We start from the raw sequence: 23,159 nt of genomic DNA on the forward strand, positions 1-23,159 counted from the left end.
ATGCCGGAAAAAGTTGCTAATCCAACCTGCCAATCCTTTAGCAAGCCCTATGACAAAAAAGTGATTTTTTTCTTACATTATATATATATTTTTAAGGAGGAGTAAATGGCACCTCACAAGTGTCCTTTGGCTGTCATAAACAGACATTCATAAATGCCCCAAATAAAATAGAAAATGACTTTTTTTTGGCCTGTTACTTCACTACCTTTCCAGCATTTTTACTCTTTCTTTAAACTTGAAAGTGTTTCCAGTGTAAAAACAAAAGAAAACAAAACAAAAAACATACTCCAAAAAATCAGCAAGATTACACTTAGAATATAAAGACATGCAGCCTGCAGATTTTCCACTTGGAGGTGAGCTGTTGGATTTATTTATGTATAACTAGACCTGGATAGCTAGGGAGCTCCATTATAACAACATAGCCTGGGGAATTTAGACTTATGAATGTTCATAAGCAGAAACAGATCTTTGCAGGGGATAAAGTGAGACAGAAGAGGAAGAATTTATTGCCTGTATAGAGAAAAGGGATGTACGTGAAATGAGGAAATTGGAGTGTGAGTGCTGTGCAGCAGCTGAGGACTGCTGTGGTAGACAGGTATTGGCTGGAAAGAAGGAAGTAGCTGGCAGAAAAAGGTTGTGCCAGAACGATATATTTTACAGGAGATGCCAAAGGCACTACCTGTAACTTCTGCAGATCAGCGTGTGAAGGGTTCAAGCTGGTTTGTGGTATCTCCTTCCTTCCTCTTTGGTCACATGCTTAAGGCCTGCAACCTTTTCTCAGTAACAAAAGCATATGTAAGCTATTCTCACTTCTGACATAAAGTTTGGGATGGCAGTAATAGCAGCTTTATGAAATTTGTGGAGTCTTATGTTTTGAGGCATTTATGGAATTATGTTAGCGTTTCTGGTAAGTAATGTGATTTGGCTGTAAAGTAGTTTTCAGATGATATTGTTCAAAATAAAAGATGGTTTATTTTTCTCAGGTTGTTCTGGTTCCTTCTGTAGTTAGCTACATTAGAATATCTAACCAAATGTCTAACCACAATGCAGATAGAAACTTTCAGCTGTCAAATTAACAGGCAACTTGAAAATATTGCCAAGTCCCTTAAGAACTAGGAGAGATGACTAATGAGTTTGAATTGTGTGGTTTTCTATCCAGAAAAGGATAGAAGCTTCCTGTGGCACAGGAGGGATTTAGATGGACATCTCACAATAGTAGAAATCTGAAAAGTTTTATTCCAGAACTTCTTGGGAAGATAAGCCGTCAAAATGTATATTTTTAACTCATCTACTCTGTATTTTCACTGTAGTGCTTTGCAGGTGACAGTTTCCAAAAGAAAGGGTTTAATGGGGTAAATCTTTTCTTCCAGAACATATAAACTGCAGACTGATACGGGCTATAAAGGATAGGAAAGGACATCTCTGAAAGCTAAACAACCGCAGATGAGTCATTCTATAGTGGCTCTTTGCTCCCTTACTCTGGAAAGAGATAGTTAACATGCTGGAGAAGGCAGTGGGTGAATCTGGCCTTAGCATTTTAATAATTTTGGCACTGGACTGTTAGAAAATATATCTTTAGGAAAAAAAGGCAACTGTTCAAAGCAAAATGAAAGATTTCTTAATGTGGCCTTGCCATCTGTGCAAAGTGTCTCTGCAGTTTTTTTGGTGGAACACAGTAACTGACATTAAGTTGCTTGCTGAAGTTGGAAAGAAAGTAAGAAAATTCCTGACTGAATTCAATTAGGATTCAAAGGGATTAAAGCAATCAGAATCTAAACAGAGAATTTGGTCAATCCTAGGAAAAGCTATCAAAAATGTCTTTTTCTCCGGGCCATAGCCTCAACTGTCAAAAGGGGCTAGCTACATGCTGTGTCCAACATAAAACTTTCAGGAAATGTGGAGTACCTGCTGCTGGAAAATCAGATCCTATTTCTACATTTTAAACTGTATTTGCTGGAACGGGAATCTCTGTTCAGTTTAAGGATGTTGGTTGTTCTGCCTTTAGTACAGTATATTGCTGAAACTAGAGCATTCAACTATTTCTTCCTGTTTAGACCATGTTTAGCACATTGTTGGTTTTATTGTTTGCTCTTTTCATAAACTTGCTTGTTTTGTGTTTAATCACCTTTGACATCAAGGTCTAATAAGGCAGGGAGCAGCTAAGAGTGCTTCAGGGTAATATTATAAAACCTCTGTGTTGGAACCGTTGCTTCAAGCTGATACAAATGTAACAAGCAGACTAAGGTTTACTAAAATGTAATTTCACAAAAAGGAAATATTTTGTCCTATCTCTTTTGAGAACATCCTTTCATTTTAACACATTGCCTTTTCTATTCTTTCTTGACCTTTGCCAGTGTTTTCCCTTCTTCTTCTGTTGGTAGCGGTGGCCCCGGGGCCACCCATTGCAGCCCACGCAGCCAAGTCGCTGTACCTCATGGGGCCACATGCTGCTGCCCTGCTGGAGAAAGTTCTTCTCCCCGGGGCAAGCCCTCTGGGATTCAAGCTGTTCGTTGGAGGCTCATAGAGCAAGAAGTCAAAGCCTAGTTTTTTTCTGGAGATAACAGAATAATTTACTGTAAATGTAGAATACAACAGAATAGGGGCTGCATGATCAATACAAGTGGTGTTTTTAATTAAAATAGATACAAAGCAAATATGAAGAATGAGAGTTAGCAGGGCTTTCTAAAAAGACCTTGTAAGTAATTATTTCCACTCCAGTTTCTGTGTAGTTTCTTAAGCATTTTTCGACATAGAAAGGTTATTTCCAAGCAACAAAGGAAATTCTTCATCCTAAACAGGTTCTTTACTTCATCTTTCTACCTAACACTGTGATCCATATCAGATGATTCAGAGCTAACTAACCACAACTAAATCGATTTCAATGGCAGTTTTACTCTTCCAATATTCTGACCCCACCACGCCACCACTATCAGATAAGAAGTATGTGCCAAGTAACACAGCCACAAAATCTTCTCAAGCACTTCTTGCCACAAAGGCACCTCCATTTCTTCTGCTCAGTGCATTACTGAGTGGATTTAAAAGACTACCCTGCCCATTCTAGCCATTAAATTCATATGGCCAGAACTAACAGAAGAAGTGCTAAATTCTAGCACTTTTTTGCAACAATATCAACAATGTGCTGAAGGCCCTACGGTTTTAGTGTTAAAACATAAAATAGTATCTTTTTCTTCAAAATAATCCAATGCTTCAGAGAACTAGACTTTAAGAAATATGCTGCAGCCTTACTCCTCTGATTAACCTAATTATATTAATTTCGGTACTTGATGGCTCTTCATCTCTTCTTCCCCAGAAGACAGACCAAATAATTGCTGCAGAAGAGTTGGACCAGGCTAAATTTCCCACTAATACAACCACAGTTCTCTGTAGACTGCTTGTTTAATTTGAAGTGATCAGAAAATAAGAGGACTTTTTAGAGTAAAATATTGGTAAGTATTATGCTTTGAAATTTTGATTTCTATACTGGGTCCACATATTGCTTCATCTAGATGCTCACTTCCAGAGATTTTCAAAATCTCAGTGTTCCAATCCTTTGCTCTCCAGTCACTGCTTTTTTCTCTGTTTCTAAAATATTTTTGTTATCCTTTCTTCTCTAAGTACACCTAATACCTATCAGCAATGCTCTGCAGCTTACTGTAAACAGGCAATATCCTTTCTAGCATCTGCACAAATAGAAGAATCCCAGAAATAGAAAGGTATGCTGTTTAAGAGATAATAAAATGTCTTTTTCTGTGGTCAGCTGGTAGAGAAATGGGGTCTGAAGCAAAAAAAAAAAAAAATTCTATGAGCTACATTTTCATAAGTAAGAACAACCATTGATGTTTCTTGCATACCTATCCAGTGGGTTAAGAGCTGAATATCTGAGCATTTTCAAAACTAGTGACACGTTAAAGTATGCAGCATGATTTTCAAATTTCAATTTTTGTTGCAGCACTGAGTGAAAATTCCCACTAGCTGCATATTACCACTCATGAGGCTATAATTACTACAGACTGTTTTATGGCTAACACATTTCAAGGCATAGCATCATAGTCTAACATCATCTCTCAGAAACTGACAGCTGGGTCATTTATATTCAATTTCTATTTAAGAGAGAATGTCAGTGGAATCGAGTCTCATCAAAGGTTAAGGTCTCTATAAATGGCAAGTCAAAATGAGATTTTTTTTTGAAGGATCGAATCCTGCCTGGTGACTGTCTTTTACTCTGCCCGGTTCTGAATGACTAATGTTGATTTAATTATTGTATCCTATAGTTAATGGCATTATCAAATTTACTGTACTATATTGAGCTACTCATTCCAACACGCCTGAAGCTACTGTTTTAAATAGGATTTCAGAAGTATAGATATTAACATTTATATGTACTTGTATGGGATGGGGGGAGAGAAGTCCTAGAACACCCCATTCTCTCTCATTTCCTTTCCACAGAAAGCATTAATGCAGCTCTTTGAAATACTGATAAGTACACAGCATGTTTCAACTGCTGCTTATGGCCTTCCCAAGTCCTGTGTTGGTTCCTAGGGGCACAGAAGATGTGTAACTTCCTAGAGGAGCAGGCCCTTAGAGTATGTTTATACAACAAATGAAGGTGTTAAGTGTAGCAGAGAAGTCTTGGATGATTTTTGGAGTTGCAGTAGGGAAGAAATGGGCCAGAGCTCTGCCATGCTGCTCCTGCTGCTGCCCAGGAAGAGGAGCTGTAGGTCCATACTGGTGGGTGAGCAAGTGCACCCTCATGCCAAATGTCATACTGCAACTCTGCTAGTTTTAACCCAGCTGCCGATTGTGTTGGTTGTGAAGACGTGGCAACACAGCTTTCACTGTGCACTAACAACTTCCACACTTCTTACCAGGAGCTCATGTAACCTTCCCTGAAGTCCACACTGCTAAGTCTCTACTATTACTCCTACTACTGAGCAGGATAAATCCTGGATACTTACACATGCCATCTCTGCTTGATATATAGATGTGATTTCAATGGTACATACCTTTGAAACCAACTAACCAAGTAAACCAAGTAAATTTTTTGAGGATTTTTGGATTATTCTCAAGCTAATCAAACTACTTTTGTTATTTTTTTTTCTTAAATGTTGCTAAAAAGTGACTGTTTAGACCAGGTGCACAAAGATAGTTAAGTAGTAGACTTTTAGATAAATGCTTAGATTGCCATTGAAATCAATAGGAGTTCAGGAACTTTTGAGGACTTTGCCCGTTGTGTTTTAACTGTTTCTGTACAGTTTCTACAAAACAAAGTGTACAAGCCAAGGCTATTGCCTTCAGGAAGTGATGCTAAATATAAATAAAATATATTGACATTTTCTGAGCTGGGTGAATTTAGAGCCTGTCATATAAGCTTTATTCATTTAAAACATCCTTACACTCTACTGACTGCAGGAGTGTCTGTCTGAATAAGAAGCTGGAGGACTGAGCCTTTAGATCATGCACAGCAGTGCAAAACATTGTTTGTGAGATTGAGTGAAACAGTCTGCATTGAAGCTCACAGGAGTTGTTTAAAGGCAGTCAGAAAAAAACCAACCCAATAAACTAATTCATGTGAACAAGCTAACAGGAATAGTAAAAATTAATTGTTAAACTTTCTTTTTTTAATAATAAAGAAGGCTAAAGGCAGCAAAAATAGTTGAAAATATGTAATTTAATATATACTAACTACAAATATTATTTGTACATGCATTAGGTAATTTTACATATGTATTTCACTTGGTAGAAAATCTTTTGATAAGTAAACTGGCCACTATCATCCCAAAGGTTTTGATTTTAGATCCTCAAGAGACAGGATAGGTTCTTGCCCAGGTCCCTTTTTGGCACACTGATGTTCCCTGCTTTTGTCGTAAGGCTTTATATATTTGTTACAGAGTCATTGAAAATCAGTTGCTTCTAATCCAGAATCCTGACTGCTGATAAACGTAATGGTGTGGTACAGCATTGTTTTGGAAAGAGCAAAAGCTTCTTTGATGCCTTAATCGTGAATTCCTTGACATTAATACAATAGTCTCCACAGGATTTTTCCCCATACCATCTCCCAGGTGATTTTTGTCATTCCTGCCTCTATTCCTTAAAGCTGCAAGGAAGGTATTCCAGGGTTGCAAATGGAACTTGATCCTTCTGCATTACTTTGAGGATCTGTTGGATGCCACAGTGTGGAAAATACTATCATATCTTGTTTGGATTTCTTTTAAGTTGAATACCGATTCTGAATTTTCTGGGTTATAGGGTATAGAGTATGTCTGGTACTTTAGTAGTTTAGTAAACTACAAATCTATACTCTTTAGTTTAACTGAATGTAGTTTATGAAGGAAATAAAAGCTTTATACAAAATATATATATTAAAACATATTACTAAGGGTGCAACTACTGAGAAGTCAGGAAATGCCAGTTAAGGTTTCTATAATCCTTTGAGTATGTGCACTACAACAGTGAGTGGTGAAATGATTGTCTACTATTTTCTCCTCTCCATCCTTCAGTGTGTGAGATGAACCTGTTCACAGCTGTGTAGGAGAACAATTTTTTTTACAGAAGGTCTTGGAAGATCTGTTGTTACTAGGGCAGGTGGCTGCAGGAATAGAAAGGATGGCTGCGTAACTACACTAAGCAAATACAAATTGGCCCCTGCTTCTGCTGCAGAACTCTTCTATGATGATAGTCGAGTCACTTCAAAAAAACTTTTTGTGGGTAATCATTAACTATGTGTCCTTTATATCTTGGTTGTCTGAATTGAGACACCTTCGAATGCTCAGAAGTGCTGAACATTCACAAATGCAACTGAAGTCAATAAGAGCTAACTGCTGAACCTCCAGAGTACTACTGATTAGCTCCTGTATTATGAAAAATCAGATCCTAAAGTAGAAATAGGCACCAAACTTGGTGTATTTTGTATTTACCTCTGTGCTTGATAATATTTGCTTCACAGAGGTGCTGTGCTACAAGTTTGTGAAACAGTTAGTATAGATTTAAATACTTAAAGCCTATGAGGACATGAATTCTCTGCTTTAGAGCAAGACTCAAGGAGTATGCAGTGAATACTATTCTTGGCTAACAGAGATGCTTGAGATTCTAGGTTGATTTTTTCTGGTCTTCTGCTTCTGTTGAAGATATTTATATTTTTGCCTTGGATATTTTGCTCGTACTCTTCTCTTCTCCCTTCCCATTAAATTAGAATGAAAAAGATTTGGAAGGAGTACTGCAGGATACACCAGCTTTTCTAAGGAAGGAACAGCATGAGCAATAGATTGCTGTTTTCCCAGGTTAGAAATGGAAGACCAGCAGCAACTTATGGCATCTCTTTCTCCTGCCTTTCTCAAGCCCTTTAGACATTACAGACTCTCCAGTCCCATTTAAAGGAACTAGCAATTACTTACTTACCCTATGAAAGTATCTTCTACCCCCCTTTTAAAGAAGATGTCAAACTGCAGTAAGAACCACATCTGGGATTCAAAGAGATCTCCAGCATCCAAGAGATTCAAGATGTTGGTGAAGGCAACTTGCAGAAAAGCAGGATCAAGATGGAGAGTGTTTCTGTTATAATTATTTGGCTCTTTGCTTAGATTTCTTCACATTCCATAAAAGGTGTGCCTTCGCTGGAAGTGCTGCCTGGTGCATCTTAAAGTCAATACAAATACAAGAACAGTTAGGCAGATGATTCCAAGAGCCCCAAGTGTTTACATGGATAGTGATTTGGCAAAGCCTTAAGTATATGCTTAATTATAATTGCAGTGCCTAATTTTTAGGTTTCCTGACACCTAGTGGAATTTGTTGCTCCAGGCAGAATATCTCAGTTCATCTGCCTGTGTTGCAGTTGGGGAAAGTTAAGTGAATCCCATTCTTGGATACAACAGCAAGATACTCACCTGGACAGCTGCATAAGCAATGCATCAGAGAAAATGTAAAAAAGACTTTGAATTGAGACCTGCCCCTTTCAGAGACATGCTAATAAGGCTGTTTTCAAGGTGATGCAAGGTCCCTGATCCGGTTTCTAGTTTTGAGCCCAAAATGATTTTCTAGTGATAGACACCGAAGGACACAGAAGGATCCAAGCAACTTGGATTCAAGTTCTTTCTCTAAAGTGATTTGAACCTGCATCTCTTACTACGTACCCTGTAACTTGAAAAAACATACACGAGCTGAGGGTGGCCCTGATTTAGTCCTTTCTTGGTGCCATTCCATGTTGTGTGGAATAATTAAGCATTCCTTAGATTGGAGATGGCAACAGTGTATGAATCCATGGCAAAATGGGAATATAGAGGAACTTCTGAAGTATAGGGTCCTATCTCTGCTGTCATACATTGGCTAAGCTCCATCTCAAGTCTTCATAGGGATTTAGACGCCACGATTCCTATTTCAAATATATTCCAGGCCTATTTTGTTTCCAGAACCTTTTTTTTTTTTTTTAATTTATCTGGTAACAACATTGCATCTAGCTTAAATAACTCTTTTTCCTTTCTGGCATTTCGCCCTAAATAATCTGTTGCTGAGAGAAGTTCTGTCTCCTCCTGATCTTCATTCCTGTAACGTGAACAATCAAGCTCTTTTAGTGTCTCCTCAGAAAGCAGGATCTGATCAATCCTTTTCATGCATCTGTGTCAGTTTGAACATATATTCTTTGAACACAAGTGATTAATATTTTACCTGCAGTAAAGCAGGGAAATATCATAAAGTAAAATACAGTCCAATCACAGTTTATACAGTAGCTTATTATATCTCTATATTTAATGCAATATAGTTTATATGGAAGTGTTTATTAGTCTGTAAATGCATCATCCCACACTTTGCTCTAATTATTATTCCAGGCATCAAAGTCATCCAGTTTCCCCTGAATGATATTCTGCTCCACTTTGGTGTTGACTATGTCTCCCAACTTGGTATCTTAAGCACATTTTAGTCTATCTCTGCTTTTATGCTGTATTATTGACCAGAACTAATGTTTTCAGTTTGCATAATCTGCATGTATACTGTACCTCAGTTTTCGCTGAAACCTCAGTCTGTTGCAATGAGAGTACCAGGCCATCATTAATACTGAAGCCATAATGCCATAGAGGGTGGTAAAAGATGTTGTAATTCAGCAATAACAGCTCAGTTCTTGAACAGGAGGTAATGGTGAGGAAAGTACTAACAAGTATTTAAAGATTATATTCCTCCAGGCTAGTACTTCGGCACATCAGTGAGAAAAAATGAAGGAAGGAGACTTGACATGAGTTAGGAGAAAGTGCTGGCTGTGCACAACAGGTGATGAAAACTTAGCTAGAGGCTTCTGCATACTGACACTGAAAGGCTGTGATATCATGAAGGGCCAAATAAGATATAATCAAGCTGATAACATATGACAAGGAGGTGGGACACACCACTGTGATGGGCTCTGAGGCTCTGAAGGTATCCCCTAATAAATTTGCCATCTTATCCCATGGCCCATCAAGAAATGAAAAACAATGTGACACCAAAATTAAACAGGAGCAAGGCTTAGTGGGTTGGAAGAGCTGTGCCAAAGTGCCACACATTCTTGGATACATCTTGAACAACTACACCCACGTCCGTCCTCCAGGGAAAGGTAGAGGTTATCCCACACTACAACCATGTAAATGTACTAGGACAAACTTCTGGGAATGGACAAGCATTGTTACTTTCCACAGGGAAAAATAAGGACACGTGGGTGATGTTTGTTACTCAGAAATGTTACTGTAGTGAGCCATGATAAATACTGCCACTTTGAAGATGACCTTTCTATGCAGGGATAAATGTCTAAAGAGGGTGGTGCTATTGTCCTTGGGATCATGGGGGCCTATCATACCACCTTTTCTGCTCTGGCAACCAGAAGTGCCTCTGTCTGATGAGCAAACTTTTGCCAATGGTGATGCCAGCAGTGTCTTCAGCATACAGCTGAACTTTACGGCAGAAACCAGACTGATGCAGATTAAGGATTGCAGAGACTGCTATTGGATAGCAACCTCTAACTAGTTTCTTGTTGTCATGTGTTTGTCTCAAGAATCATTCTTAAAGAACTCTACAAATAACCTTCTTCCAGCCCGGTGGTTCCCCTTCCATGAATCTCTTGCCCTGTGCTTCATTTTTGTGCTGAAATACACCTAGAAGTCCTGAAATGAAAATCTAGCATGTATGTCTACTATATGATATCCCAGAGTCCTCTTGATCTCTCTTAGCCAGCGGAAACCAGTTTGCTTTGCAGAGTATCTTGAACAATGACAGGATGGTGCCACTCTTCTGACCACAGCTGCAGTGGTGTTTCCACATGCAGAAAACTTGTCTTGTAGAGAAGTAATTTCAAGATCATTGAAATGGTCTAAGACATTACATGCAAAAGCACTTTATTCTTTATTATTTACTTATTATTTATACTTTATTATTTATTCTATAGTCAGCAGGTAACAAAGGAAGCTTCACAGGCATGATCATGAAAATGAAGCAACACTGCTGTGATTTCTAGTTCTTTGGTACACATTCTTACATAGATTGATTCACTTTTCAAATGCCTAGAGGAGCGTGGTCAGCAAAGTGCTGCAGCTACATAGGACTCAGAGCATATTTAGTGGCTCCCCTACTGCAGATGCAAAGTAATACTAGGGAGGTTGCTTCTACCTGGATGATTTCTTAAAAGTCGTAGGCAGTACCTGCCTGCCTCTGGCAGATCACTATCATTCATGTACCTCCAAGCACCCAACCTTGCGCATTCAAGGCCATGGGTCAGAACCCAAAGAAGAATTAAAGGTGGTGACTTAATCGCCTATTTTTGGAGCCCACCTCATTCGCTTTCTGGTTTCAAGCCTTTTGAGAAGGCAGAAAAAAACCCGGGGAAAAACAGGATGACCAAGGCAGGGACCTGCCCAGCGCTCCCCCAGCGAGGAACCGCGAAAACGGCAAAACCTTTCTCTCCCCACGGAGTCCAGCACAGCTACAGGGGGCGAAACGGCGCCCGCGCCCCGCTCGGCCGTTACGGAGCCGGGGGGGAGGCTCCCGCCGCCCCGAGGCTGCCGCCAGGTGCCGCCGCGGCGCTGCCGGAAGCGGCGCCGCGCGGGGCGGGCACTGGTGGCGGCGGCGGCGGGACCCGCCCGCCCGGGCGCAAGGCAGCGCGGTGAGGCGGGCCGGGCCGCGGCTGGCCTTGCCGCGCCGGGCTGTGCTGTGCCGCGCCGCGCCGGCGGGCCATGCTGCTAAAGCTGCTGCAGCGCCAGACCTATACCTGCCTGTCGCACAGGTATGGGCCCTGCCTCTGCCTGGGCGGCCTCGTCCTCATGATCGTCTCCGCCCTGCAGTTCGGGGAGGTCAGTACGGCCGCCGCGGCACCCCCGTCTCCCCCTCGCGGCGCGGCCCCGCGGCCGTTGGGCCCAACGGCCAAATGCCCGCGGCGCTGCGGCCCTCGCTGACATGGCGGGGGGGGCGCCGCTTTGAGCCCCGCGTGTGCGCAGGCAGCAGGGGGCTTCCTCCCTCCCCTGCCCCCCCGCTTTTTTTTGATTTTCCCTCTTTCCCGAGAGCCCGTTAAACGGCATGTCCTTTGGGAAAGTGAATGCTTTCAGCAACCAGTCTGAGCATAACACAGCGAATTCTCGTTCCTTTACACGTAAGCGGGGAAAAATGTGTTTGTTACTGGTTTGGGGGCTCTCCTTTTTCTTTCTTTGCCTTTTGGGGGGACGACTCATGTAGCCATCACGGTTTAAAGATGAAATGACCCAAAGAAGGCCGTGCGCTGCGCTTTCGGTGTGCGGGCGTCGGCGGCTGTAGGCCTGCCGTGACTGGGGGTCTCTGCGTCTCGCATCGTGGAAAAAGCAGCAGCGAGACAGTGGAGATATTGTGGGATAAAACCCTCTGCACCTATCGGCACCGGTGCGGAGTTAAATATGCCTGTACGGAATAGGCTGCTCTTCGGCAAATTCCAGCTGTGATACATGCCGTAAGTGTCAAGAAAGCGGTCGATAGACTGTTTCAAACAATCTTGGCTTGCCTTGGTGGGGGAGAGCGGAGTAAAATCTGCATGCTGCAGGAGCTCGTGTTTTCTTGTCTTGTGCAATCGTTTCCACTTCCCTTATCAGCTGATTTCTTAGTTTTTTTTTTTTTTTTTTTTTTTTTAACAGCCTGATTTGACTCTTTCAGAGCCTCTGCTTAATGTAACTTTCAAATGGCCCAGGAGTGGCAGAATCTTTCTCCCTCCCAGAACTGAAGGAGCTAAATGTAGCCTCTCCAAGCGCCTGCAGCTCAGCACTGTCTATATTATGTTGCTTGCTGCTTATTGTTCAGTACTGTTTTGTAAATGATGCAGTGCAACTTGCGCTTTTTCAAATACGTGATATTTGTACAGATATGTAGTACATTTCAAAGTTTCATCTTGTAGTAACCTATCTAGATTGGAAGGCATCAATGAAAGTAAATTGACAAGTTATTTACAAAATGACTGGGGTATCTGGAGGGGGGAAAATTGCTTCAATGTAGCGTTTGAGAATATAGCAAGTATTCATGGAATTAAAGAAAATATTTTTGTCAATATAGAAGAATGACAGTGTTAGAAATGCAAACAGACCGGTATTTCCCAACTCCTAAACTTCTTGAGACGAGTTCTCTCTCCCTCCCCCCCATTTTATTTTGATGGGCTCTTTTGGACTTAACAGATTTCTGTATATTTTTTTTTTATCTGAAACTCTTCAGTGGTACGTGATCAGAACTTTATTTTGTCTAGATGTAAGTCTTTGTCAAATAAGGTATTTCTTATCTGCTGTCTTGCAGATTTCACAAGTTCCTGAAACACTTGAAAATCATGAGTGAATCAGTTCATTGTATAGTACAAAATAACCACCTGTTTATACATGATTGTCACCTTTGATGTAAAGCTAGAGCTGATTGGTGCTATGAAACTTTGAGTAAACTTTTGCCATACCTAAAGCTTTTTTTTTCTTTTTAGACACTGCTGTTCAATGCACCTCCTAGTTACAACAGATTTTGCTGAAAATCTGTCAAAGTTGCTACTCAGACTAAATTTCCTACAAAATCTTAAGTTTACCACTTCTAGTCTGTTTAATACTAGAGCTGTTCAGAAAATTTAGATACTATTTAGAAAGTATGCTTTTTCATTCCTAAAGAAATAATTGGCAGAATTGTGTGAGAGTGAATTTTGAAAATTACGCATTTTAATTTTCTTTCCTGGAGGGAAAAAGTTACCAGAAGTGTTCTAATGGAGCTTTGTAAACACTACTGCTAACCCCCCCCCCCCCCCAAAAAAAAAAACCCAACAACAAAAAGCAGCTGCTATCCCCTCTTAAACTTTATAGACTGACTATAATGGAAATATATGCAAACTCTTTTTTAAAATTAATGATAAGTAAGCTCAGTAAGAGGTGTTTTCATTGCATTTTGCTTCTTATTTTTATGATTTTAAATGGTTGTGTTGTGGTAAATGGTGGTAGCTTAAGGATTTTGGTGAGACTAGATTTGTGAGAAGAAACACTATTAGACCTCTTCTGACAATTATAGTAAGAACAGAAAAATGTTTTTGTTCTTCAAAATGTTCCATTGTTTAAACAGATTAGTGCAAAAGACTAGTGTCTTTATGCATGGCTTGAAGGGTCTATATCTGCATGGTGACAACTAAGAACATTTTCAAAGTATTCCCATATGTTTTTATCAAGAATTCTTTCTCACAGTTATTAGGTCACCCATTTTTTAATTCTGTGGGGAATTCTAAAGCATTGAAAGCAACATGAAGCAAGACCCTGTTGTCTGTTCAGTTTGCTGTTCCTCTTTCTTCCCACCCCCACAGCCAGCTTTTTTTGTCCTAAATCAAAATTAGATCTGCTTGCTTTGTTTTATATTAATGTAAATATTAGTGCTGACATTATCACCAGCCTCCTAGCCATCCATTTCAATGTCCTAATAGCCTCAAGATGGAAATGAGCTTGATTTCAAAACCAAATTGAGCTCAAAGAAATAACAGTGCATTAATTATGATGCAGCTGTATTCTTGCCACAAAATATAGGGTAGCTGGGCCTAAAGTAATGCCACAGCCTAGTCCTAAGCAGGGTTTTGAGTTTTATGATAGTTTGCTTGTAAACCGCTCTTAGCTGACCTTCCATAGGTCACTGTTTTGTAAAATGTTTTGTAGTTTGAACATGAGAGCTGCTGTTATCATGTAACTGATACAGTATCTTACAGCAGAGGGTCCTTCTCTCTCCCTCTCTCTTTTTTTACTTTTTTAAAAATCCTCCTAGTGGTCTTATTTATCAGTATGTAAAGCTGAAGCAAAAGGGCCTCTAGGGATTATTGCAATATAAATTCAAATAATAAGACAAGGGAAAACATATTTACTGAAGAAGAATATTTTAGGTGGGAAGAATGTAATTTTTTTTTCTGAGTGTATTGTTAAAGAGAGCTCATGGCTCTTAGTTACAGCTGCAGAAATACAAAAAGTAAATGTTTGAATGACTAACTTTTTTTCCCACTGAAGAATTGTATTTGTATAATAAATTCTTATTCAAACACTTCTATATTTCTTCTAGAAGCAGATCAGTGTTTGTGCTTCAAATTCATCATTATCAGTAATAAAGTTTTCTTCTTCATGGATATCTTTCAATACATATGGTATTAAATCAATATATTTGGCAGAAGGACATAGTGGCTTGCCTAAGAAAAAGTGTAATATTTTTATAAGGTATTTAGTAACCTTAATGTTTCGGGAAACAATGGGTAGATCTTATGCTCACCTTGTAAATCATATGTCCTTTGTATAAGAGAAATGAATGTGTACAGGTGTGATTTTGATTACAAAGAGACCATCTGCAGATTTGGAAAGAATTTTGTGTGCGCTTGTCATTAGCTCGAGTCATATGATTAAGTTTCCTGTTTTGTATACTCCTTATAAGATTTTAATTTACTTTAGCAGGCATATGTTACAAGAGAGGGAGGTAACTTTTAATATTATCTTTTTGAGTGCTATTTTACAGAAATGGTATATTTTATACTTCCCATAATGCAAGAAATAAGCAATAATAACCTTTAAAATCTAAGAATAGTATTGTTAAAGTAAGTACTCTCCCTTTCTGATAACTCTTTGTCTCTCCAGTGCATGTAAACACATACTTCTACAGATAAAATAAACCATTACCCCTTCACCTCACTAAAACTGCACAGCATGCTACCATAGCTTTTAAGGTTGGACTTTCACTGTAAAAAAATTTCATAGTGAGTTTATCTCAGAGTGCAACCGGAGTGCTTATTATCTCCAATTACTTTTTTTTTCCCCCTAGATAAAAGTTAATTAAAGCCTTTTGTAGTGTTGAAAAGTCTGTTTTTTGGGTTTTTTTTTCTTTTTTTCTGTTTAGAACCATAGTGTTGGATACTTTGTTAGTAATGGAGATGTAACTATGGGCTTTTGCTTAGAGTGTGTGTATGTATATGCAGACACACACATATACATGTATGTGTGTACACATACACACGTGTATATACGTGCACGTGTGTGTATGTGCATGTGTGTACATGCATATATTTACACATGCACGTGTGTACAAATATATACTTTATACGTATGTGTTTATGTATACATACACATATATGTGTGTGCATACATACACATGCGCTCACATGCACGCGCACACACATGCACACACTTTCAAATTTAGAAATGTAACGTAAACTTTCAGCTTTCCAAAGCAAGAATCTGCTTCTGGTTGTTTTTCAATATACCTAATTTGTAAACGTGTCTGTAAGTGAAGGTGGCTTGCAAAGGACATTTAAGCTGGGTGCAACTTGGCATTATAACTAAGTGATCCTAATCTAAGGAACTGAGTGAACTAAGTGAACTAATGGCTAGGTGATGCTGGGGAAGGCAATCCTGCCTTCAGCTGTGTTATTCCCACCATTTTTCATCAGCCTCAAGAAGCAAATTGAGGGAGCTAAATAATCTGTTTTTTCAGGATCATTTTTCTGGTGGTTCAGCTCCCTGACTTGGCTCACTGCAGCAGCAGGTGAGCTCCAGTGACAAGTTCAAGGCAGGGGAGGGTGGTTGCAGAAATGCAGGGGCGGAAGAGAGGCTGTGACCCCCAGGAGGACCGAGCCATCAGGTTAGTTTGACTGTAATGTAAGATGTCATCTTTACTGGGAAGCAGCTACTGTGTTTTAAAAATAGAGTTCTTGCCCAGGTTAATTTGCATAATTCCATATGTCCTGACCTAGCTGTTTGTTTTCAGAGCTCAGGCTTTAGAGGTATACTTCAGTATGTCCTATATGAGAATAGAAAGGAAGACAGTGGAAATTGTGCAGGGGGGCTTCCTGATTGTATTCAAAATATATTTATTTTAGGTCTCAGTTTTGAGAAAACATTGCTGAATTTTTAAAAGGTGAGAGACAAGGGGGAGATTACTGAAATGAATAATTATTTAAAAAGTGTGCCCATAAAACATGAAATCCTTTCTTGAGGTGACAGGTGGAAAGCTTGTTTGTTTAAAAGAAGTGCGGATGCAGTTTTGAGTCTGATCGCTGGTTCACTGTAATAAATTTGCTTGGATTAATTCCTGGCCAGTTCTGCATTAATGCATAGATCAATTTGAATTAAGTAATCTTGATTAAACATTTCAGAAGGAGGAAAGTAAATGTCTAATTTTAGAAGTTGGTGACATCAAGTTTTCTTTCTTTGCAGGTTGTCTTGGAATGGAGCAGAGACCAGTATCATGTTATGTTTGATTCATACAGAGACAATGTCGCTGGCAAATCATTTCAGAATCGGTAAGTTTTGCTTGTGGTTGACAATGCGTGTTTTACTGTTTGAATTTTCAAGTATTTAAATCAAATATCTAATGTAACATATGGCTGAGTAGGACTTTGTACGGGCTCTAGCTCTTCACTAAATTTTAAACTTACCAATTCTAAAATTTTAAGTTAGTACTTAATATACCAACTTGGAAGATGTCTGAAACTTATAAGTTCTGGTCATATAACAGAGCTTAGATACAAAATGCATTTAATTCATCCAGTCCATAATAAGACATTGAAACCACTGGTAATGTTAACAACAGAGGGGGAACATGATGCGTTTTCCATATTAAAATAGGAAAATACAAATACTAGTCTGGTGCACTTAATATTACAACTTTCAGTGTTTTGAAAAGTTATTTTTCATTTCACTTAAATTTTATGCCTCATGTAATGATGGACATTATTTAGTAGAAAAAGTCATGAAGTCAGTAATTAGAAGCTGTTTAAGGTGAATGCATTGGAGAAGTCACCCACGGCAAACTGGAACCCAAGTCATATGGATCATTTGTTTCAGTTGTGTTAACTGCTGTGTGGTTTCTTGTGGTTTTGTAGTTCTTATCTGAATAGTCATAGGGTCTGTTGCTCAGGAAGCCAGTGGACTGTGAATTGGTAGGGGGAAGAAGCTAGTAAGGAGATATCATCTGACTCTTAAGTGTTGATACGCTTGACTGGAAAAAAACCCTGAAAGCAGATGTTTAATCTGCGTTGAGGTTTGTTGAATCGTAGGGCTGTAGACATGATCAGATCAGTTTGTCAGCCTTTAGCTACTGCAAGATAATTCTTTAAAATTACATCGCACGGTATTTGTGAATACTACTCCCTTTCATAGTCTCATCTCCCACTCCCCTCCCCTATTTTCCAAGGAATGACAAATCAAAGTGGAATGATACAGCTTGTATTGATAATTTGCTTGATGTTTACATGTTTCTGTAGTGCTGAAGTGAAAGCATGGTAGTTTGTTCCTATCAGTGCAAATATGTCTGATTCTGTGATTATTAAGTACAGGGCTTTTATAAAATCGTAGAGCTTGTTCAAATCAAAATCACAAATTTTACTATTGTGGTACAGATATAATCAATTTCCATTTTTTGCAGTCTGTTTTACTATTTCATGTTGGTTGTGGAAAGCATTTGCTAGACAGTGTTGCTTTCTGTGAATTATGAGCAAAAGACCTAGTACCTGGGGAGAAATTATTGATTGCCTGGGCAAAACCTTAAGGTTTTCATCATGGGTGCTGAAGTTAATTTGAGTTTATCAATATGCCTTTACTGCTGTTCCATCAGGCCTGACAGGAAGGTTCGTTGGGAGATTTGTATGCAGATACCAGCTTCCTGTAAAAATTTATGGAAAATCCATATCGAAAGAGCTCTTTGCAGAGGTGTACTTTTAGGCATCCATTAACTCTTAGGCATCAGTTATCAGGGGTCAGTTCCTTTTTAATATCAAATCTTGTGAATGCAGTAATGGACCTCTTCTTGTAGTTTGCACTGCATCTTTAGTGTTTGATAGAATTTTTAAGGCCGATCTCAGTGCAGCATATAGGGTGTCATGTGCTTTTTACATAAACTGAGGATTGCAGCATTCCAATTTTGATGCTAGGCTATCCATTGGGGTTTTTTTTATCGGTTCTTGTTTTAGTGTCAGAGAAAAATAATCAGAATTGGAGAAGAGCAAACTTGTTCTTCTTGAAATTAAGTGGATCCACAGTTTAGTGGAAAGTAAAAGTTGTATGACTTTTGGGAAATACCAATGCAACTTCAACTGCAATACAGTAGTATTGTCTTCCAGGAGCTTTGCAGGAAAACATCTCTGTTCTTGTCAAACCATTACGCGTCATAAAGAAAATCTTAATGTAAAATGCAGTCAAACTTCTGCATGTGGGCAGTCTGGTTATAACTATAAACTCATACAGCTCTTCTTTGGGAGTAACTTAGTGGGCTGTTGGTATTATTAGCAATAACTATTGAATGCTGTTCCCTGCAGGAAAAGCTTCTTGTTTTGGCTTGCATTTTCAAAATTGCTTAGCTTTGCTTTCCCCTCCAGTCTCATGCCTTTTGGCAGTTCAGCTATTGCACTTCCAGGTAGTCATGTCAGCTGCTAAACTTCCTTCTTTTGTTGCTTGAGCTCTTACGCAGCTTGAGCTAGTGGAATACAAGCTTCAGGGATATTTACCAAGTCACCGTATTCAAAACCATTTTTGAAGACCTGCTCATTCAATTTTCGTATGAGAATAAAAGGGAGAGAAGGAAACTAAATAATGGAGTTGCATGCGTATTTGCGTGTCTTGCATGCGAACTCTGTTTTCTTACTCTCCACCAATAACTTCTGCATTTTGGCAAATGTTGAATTGTAACTTTTCTGTTCCAGGACATGACCAAATCATATTTAAAATTCTAAAATATGCTGGGAAATAAAATTTGAAGAAACAAACCCCATCTTACAGAAGTACAGACAGAGTTCTGTATGGTACAGCAAGCAGTGGGGAAGCCATCGATTGTTGAGTGCAGTGAGGCCGGAGTCGATGATTTTCTGTAGAAAGGTATTACAGAATTCCCACTTGGGCAACTAATCTTGGGCTTCATCTCTGTCTGACTGGTGTCTGCGATGAAGACCAAATGCATAAATCAACATGAGGGAAAAAGGCAGCTACAGAAACTGAGGGGAGAAGATTTTTAATCTCTCCTGACCTTGAACAACTTGCAAAAGACTATGTATTAAAAGTAGTGTTTGAGAAGGACAGTTCTGAAGTGGGTCTCATTTTACTTTTTAATTGTAAACCAAAATGCCACTCTATACTTTTCAAGATCAAAAACCACCTAGAGTTTGTAAGAGGCCATGAAAACAAACAGAAAGCTTTGGCAAAGGCCAAAAAGGTGAAATGATAACACTTGTTGCTGATTCTAATTGGGAGTTCTAAATGTGCCTATTTTTTTTTTAATTGTTATGTTTGATAACTGCTACTTTCCCAAACAAGGTATGCTAATTTGCTGTAGAAATGCTTTAAAAATTTGGGGAAAAAAAATTAAAAATTTGAGTATTTGGAGAGATTTTAAACAGTGAGACTAGTGTTTCTGCAGACAGTTCAGATCACTTTCTTTTATAGCTTTCTTTTTGTTTACTAGTCTCTGTAGTCCCTGCTAATGAAGAACAAACTTGTCACACCAGGATTAATTCATAGTTGATGGACCTGTATCTGAGCATAAAATAATATCCATAAATGCTTTCCCTCTGTAGAGGTTGTCAGCATTTGGCTGCAAATGACATCATTTCAATGGCACACTATTAGCAAATGATAAACTGGGAGGAGGGGAGGCTTCACGAAGGTCAAAATAGTACAAGAATTGTTTCATACCCTAAGAGAGTTGGAGGGTTTCTTTTTTGTTGTTGTTGTTTTTCCTTTCATGTTTTATATTCTTAAATGAAGCCTGGGTCAAAGATCAAAGCTCTGCACTTTGCCCAGAAGACTGAGTTGTGCATTATTGGAATCAGCTGACTTGAGGCAAGGTGTTTACACTTAAAATAATTCTGTCCTAGTTGTAGGAGTCAAGGGACTGTCAATCCAATAATTTAACTCATCACAACAAATGTAGAAAAGCTGAAAGAACTTCTGCCATGAAGCTTCTAATTTGGTGAAGGACTTTTTAATTGAAAACACACCTTGAGTTGCACGTATTAATGAACCAGAAGCTGGTGTTGTCCCTTAAGGCAGAGGTGAAATAACTGATTAAAGGGGTAACTGTACTCAGCAAATTGGCTTTCTTTGCCATTTGAGAAAGTAGCCTCTTGCAAACTGCATGATGGAATTGCAGATCAGAGATGAGAAGGGTGTTCTGGGTGGTGGTGCTGGGGAAGGCAGTACTTATTTGATGTTCCAACTGTCTTCAGAGAGACCTGCTGTTACTTTTCAAGTATCATAGCTCAGTTCTTGGCAACACTACTGAATCGAGTACAAAAGTGTTCCTGTCTCTTGTGTTGTGGCCAGCTGTGTCATATGGCTTGAGGGAAAATGGAGAAGATGCTCATCTATAATCCATCTCTTTTTGATTGTCTTTTGAAGGATGTACTGGGCAGGGAGGGGATACTGTTTCTTTGAAAATCACATTGTGTGACTCTGTGAATCTTAGCATTAAGAAAATGCTCAGAAATGTTTGCTATCCAAATGTCATTTTTCTCACACTTTTTTCACTTATCTTGCCTGTTCCATTGAGGCAGAGATGTTGTCCAGGTAAGACAGAAATCAATATCCAAGGATTTAGGTTAATTAAGTACAATTTAGTATGCTTGGCAAGAGGATAGATTATTGCATTCTGATAAAGTGTGTGATGACCAACTACAATTTAGGAAAGTTATTACTGAATAGCTTGACCCTGGAAATTTTGAAAAGAGTTGTTGGAGCATTTACCTGCTGCCTGGGACTGAGAGCTTCATCTCTGCCAGCAGCCTGAAGTACCTGCTGCAACAAAGCTTTGGGCCTCAGAGAGGAAATTATCATAAATTAATACAAAAAAATCATGTGAAAAACTTTCTTTGCTGGTTCTGCATCAAGTAGGCTAGAAAATCTGTGATCTTTCAGAAACAGTTGCAGCACACGAAGTTGTGTCAAGAGTGAATTTGACCACTGTTGTCTAGGGTCTGAATTCACATACTTAGGTTGTTGGTTTGTGAAATGCCCTATCGTTGAGATCCAAGAGGGATTCTTAGGATAAAGACCTGGTCTTACTGAGGTCCTATTGGCTCTGGGCAATTAAATAACAGTGCATGACTTAAGAGACTTTATACCTTGGGCTGTCTTGTCTCATTTTAATAGTCTCTGAATTGAGGATGTGCCTGGATGGTGTTACTCATTTGAGAAATGCTTGATAAACTCAGACAAGTTGGTTAGATTAACGTGTAAGTGAAATTTAGAATATAAAGTTCATATTTCATTTTGTTACTGCATTGTCGTAGCCACCCTTTCCTTTTCTTGACTTTTGTCTGGGCTGTTTTGTTGAAGGCTAGTGTATAATTGAGAGATGATACATAGCTAAAGAAAAACTTTTTGCTTTGTGGTGTTTGCAGCCCAGGCTCTAAGTATTTCTGTTGTTTGCCAGGATCTGCTATCAAATCATGCCACAAACACTTCTGATGTAGTATTAAATAGCTCATGTAACTTTCATCTGAATTATATAGGCTTTGCTTACCCATGCCGATTGATGTGGTGTACACCTGGGTGAATGGCACAGATGTTGAACTGATCAAAGAATTGCAACAGGTCAGAGAACAGATGGAGGAAGAACAGAAAATAATGAGGTAACAATTTTATAGGGTTTTTTTTTCCCCCCCTTTAACTGGCAGGAACAATCTAATGCAGTACTGGCCCTTTTTGTGTTTTCATGTGTTGCTCAACATGAAAATCAAAGTGAATTTTATCATTTCCTTGTTTGTTTATTCTCAAAACCTTGCTTCAGTTCTGTATTTAGCTATGAAGTACTGTCTAATCAGATACAAAGCATAATAATTTAAAGTAAGGCTGTTGTCTCTTGAATTTGTAAAATGTCATGCAGAAAACTGCATTGTGTATAAGTCATTTTCTGTTGTTTTCTATAACTTTGGAAATAGGAAAAGAAATGTAGCTCAAATGTATACCCTCTCTTCATCACCTTTCTTCTTCCCTCTCCACAGTTATTTCTTTTTAGGTGGACTTAATAAAAAAAAATCATATATATTTTTTAAAGGCTCCTTTTTAATGTTAGCTTTGCAGTCTCCCAAATGCAAAAACTGAGAAAGGAGAAAATAATTTATTTAGGTTATAAAAGTGTGATTCACTCTTCTAACCAAGGCAGCAGAGAAAGACATGTGTGGCTGCACTGAGAGTATTTTAGGTTGTGCTACCCTGTTCTACAAAATTACTATCTAAGGCTTCAGACAGTACATAGCTTAATTTTTTAGCAAATGTGAGGTGCTGCAAGTTACTTGGATTGTTTTCTCTAACCATTGACCTAGTTCATAATAAATTCTGCAGTCCGTTGATTTGTTTTGGCCGGAAAAATATTAAGTTAAAGAACAAGACTATATTTTAAGTGCTGTAGTAGTTCAGTTTAGAAGAATCTGAATCTGATTTTTGTTATGTTATTGCTTGCATTAGGTACCATTGATAATCTGATTGCAAAGTGAAATTCTGGGTCTTTGTTTTTCTTTATTTGCTACTTATACTGTGAAGGTATTAATAGCACTTTAAATGTGTTAATAAGCATTAGTGATTTTCAGCTTCATGTTATCATGCTAATTCCCATTTTTGCAAAAGGAAAAACATGTATTGAGCTCTTCAGTAAAGCTGATGTGGGAAAGGGAAGTTCATATCAAGCTCATGAGTACAACTCATCTCCATGTCACATTCGTTATCTAC

At 38.8% G+C, this 23,159-nt stretch overlaps 1 protein-coding gene across 3 annotated transcripts in view; it reads left to right on the forward strand.

Moving 5' to 3' along the window:
- Positions 1 to 11,024: 11,024 nt before the first annotated feature.
- GNPTAB (N-acetylglucosamine-1-phosphate transferase subunits alpha and beta) overlaps positions 11,025 to 23,159 on the forward strand; it is a 48,744-nt gene continuing 36,609 nt past the window's right edge. For 2 of the 3 annotated variants that reach the window (XM_026119754.2, XM_026119753.2), the window contains exons 1-3: positions 11,026 to 11,300; positions 16,659 to 16,744; positions 21,944 to 22,063. In XM_026119754.2, coding sequence (XP_025975539.2) covers positions 11,184 to 11,300; positions 16,659 to 16,744; positions 21,944 to 22,063 — 323 coding nt within the window. In that variant the 5' untranslated portion in view covers positions 11,026 to 11,183. Of the gene's footprint in view, positions 11,301 to 16,658; positions 16,745 to 21,943; positions 22,064 to 23,159 lie in introns of all 3 variants that reach the window. The other variant, XR_003262082.2, reaches the window with a different exon arrangement.

Source organism: Dromaius novaehollandiae, chromosome 1 (genome assembly GCF_036370855.1).
Source record: "Dromaius novaehollandiae isolate bDroNov1 chromosome 1, bDroNov1.hap1, whole genome shotgun sequence".
In the NCBI taxonomy this organism is placed as follows: domain Eukaryota; kingdom Metazoa; phylum Chordata; class Aves; order Casuariiformes; family Dromaiidae; genus Dromaius; species Dromaius novaehollandiae.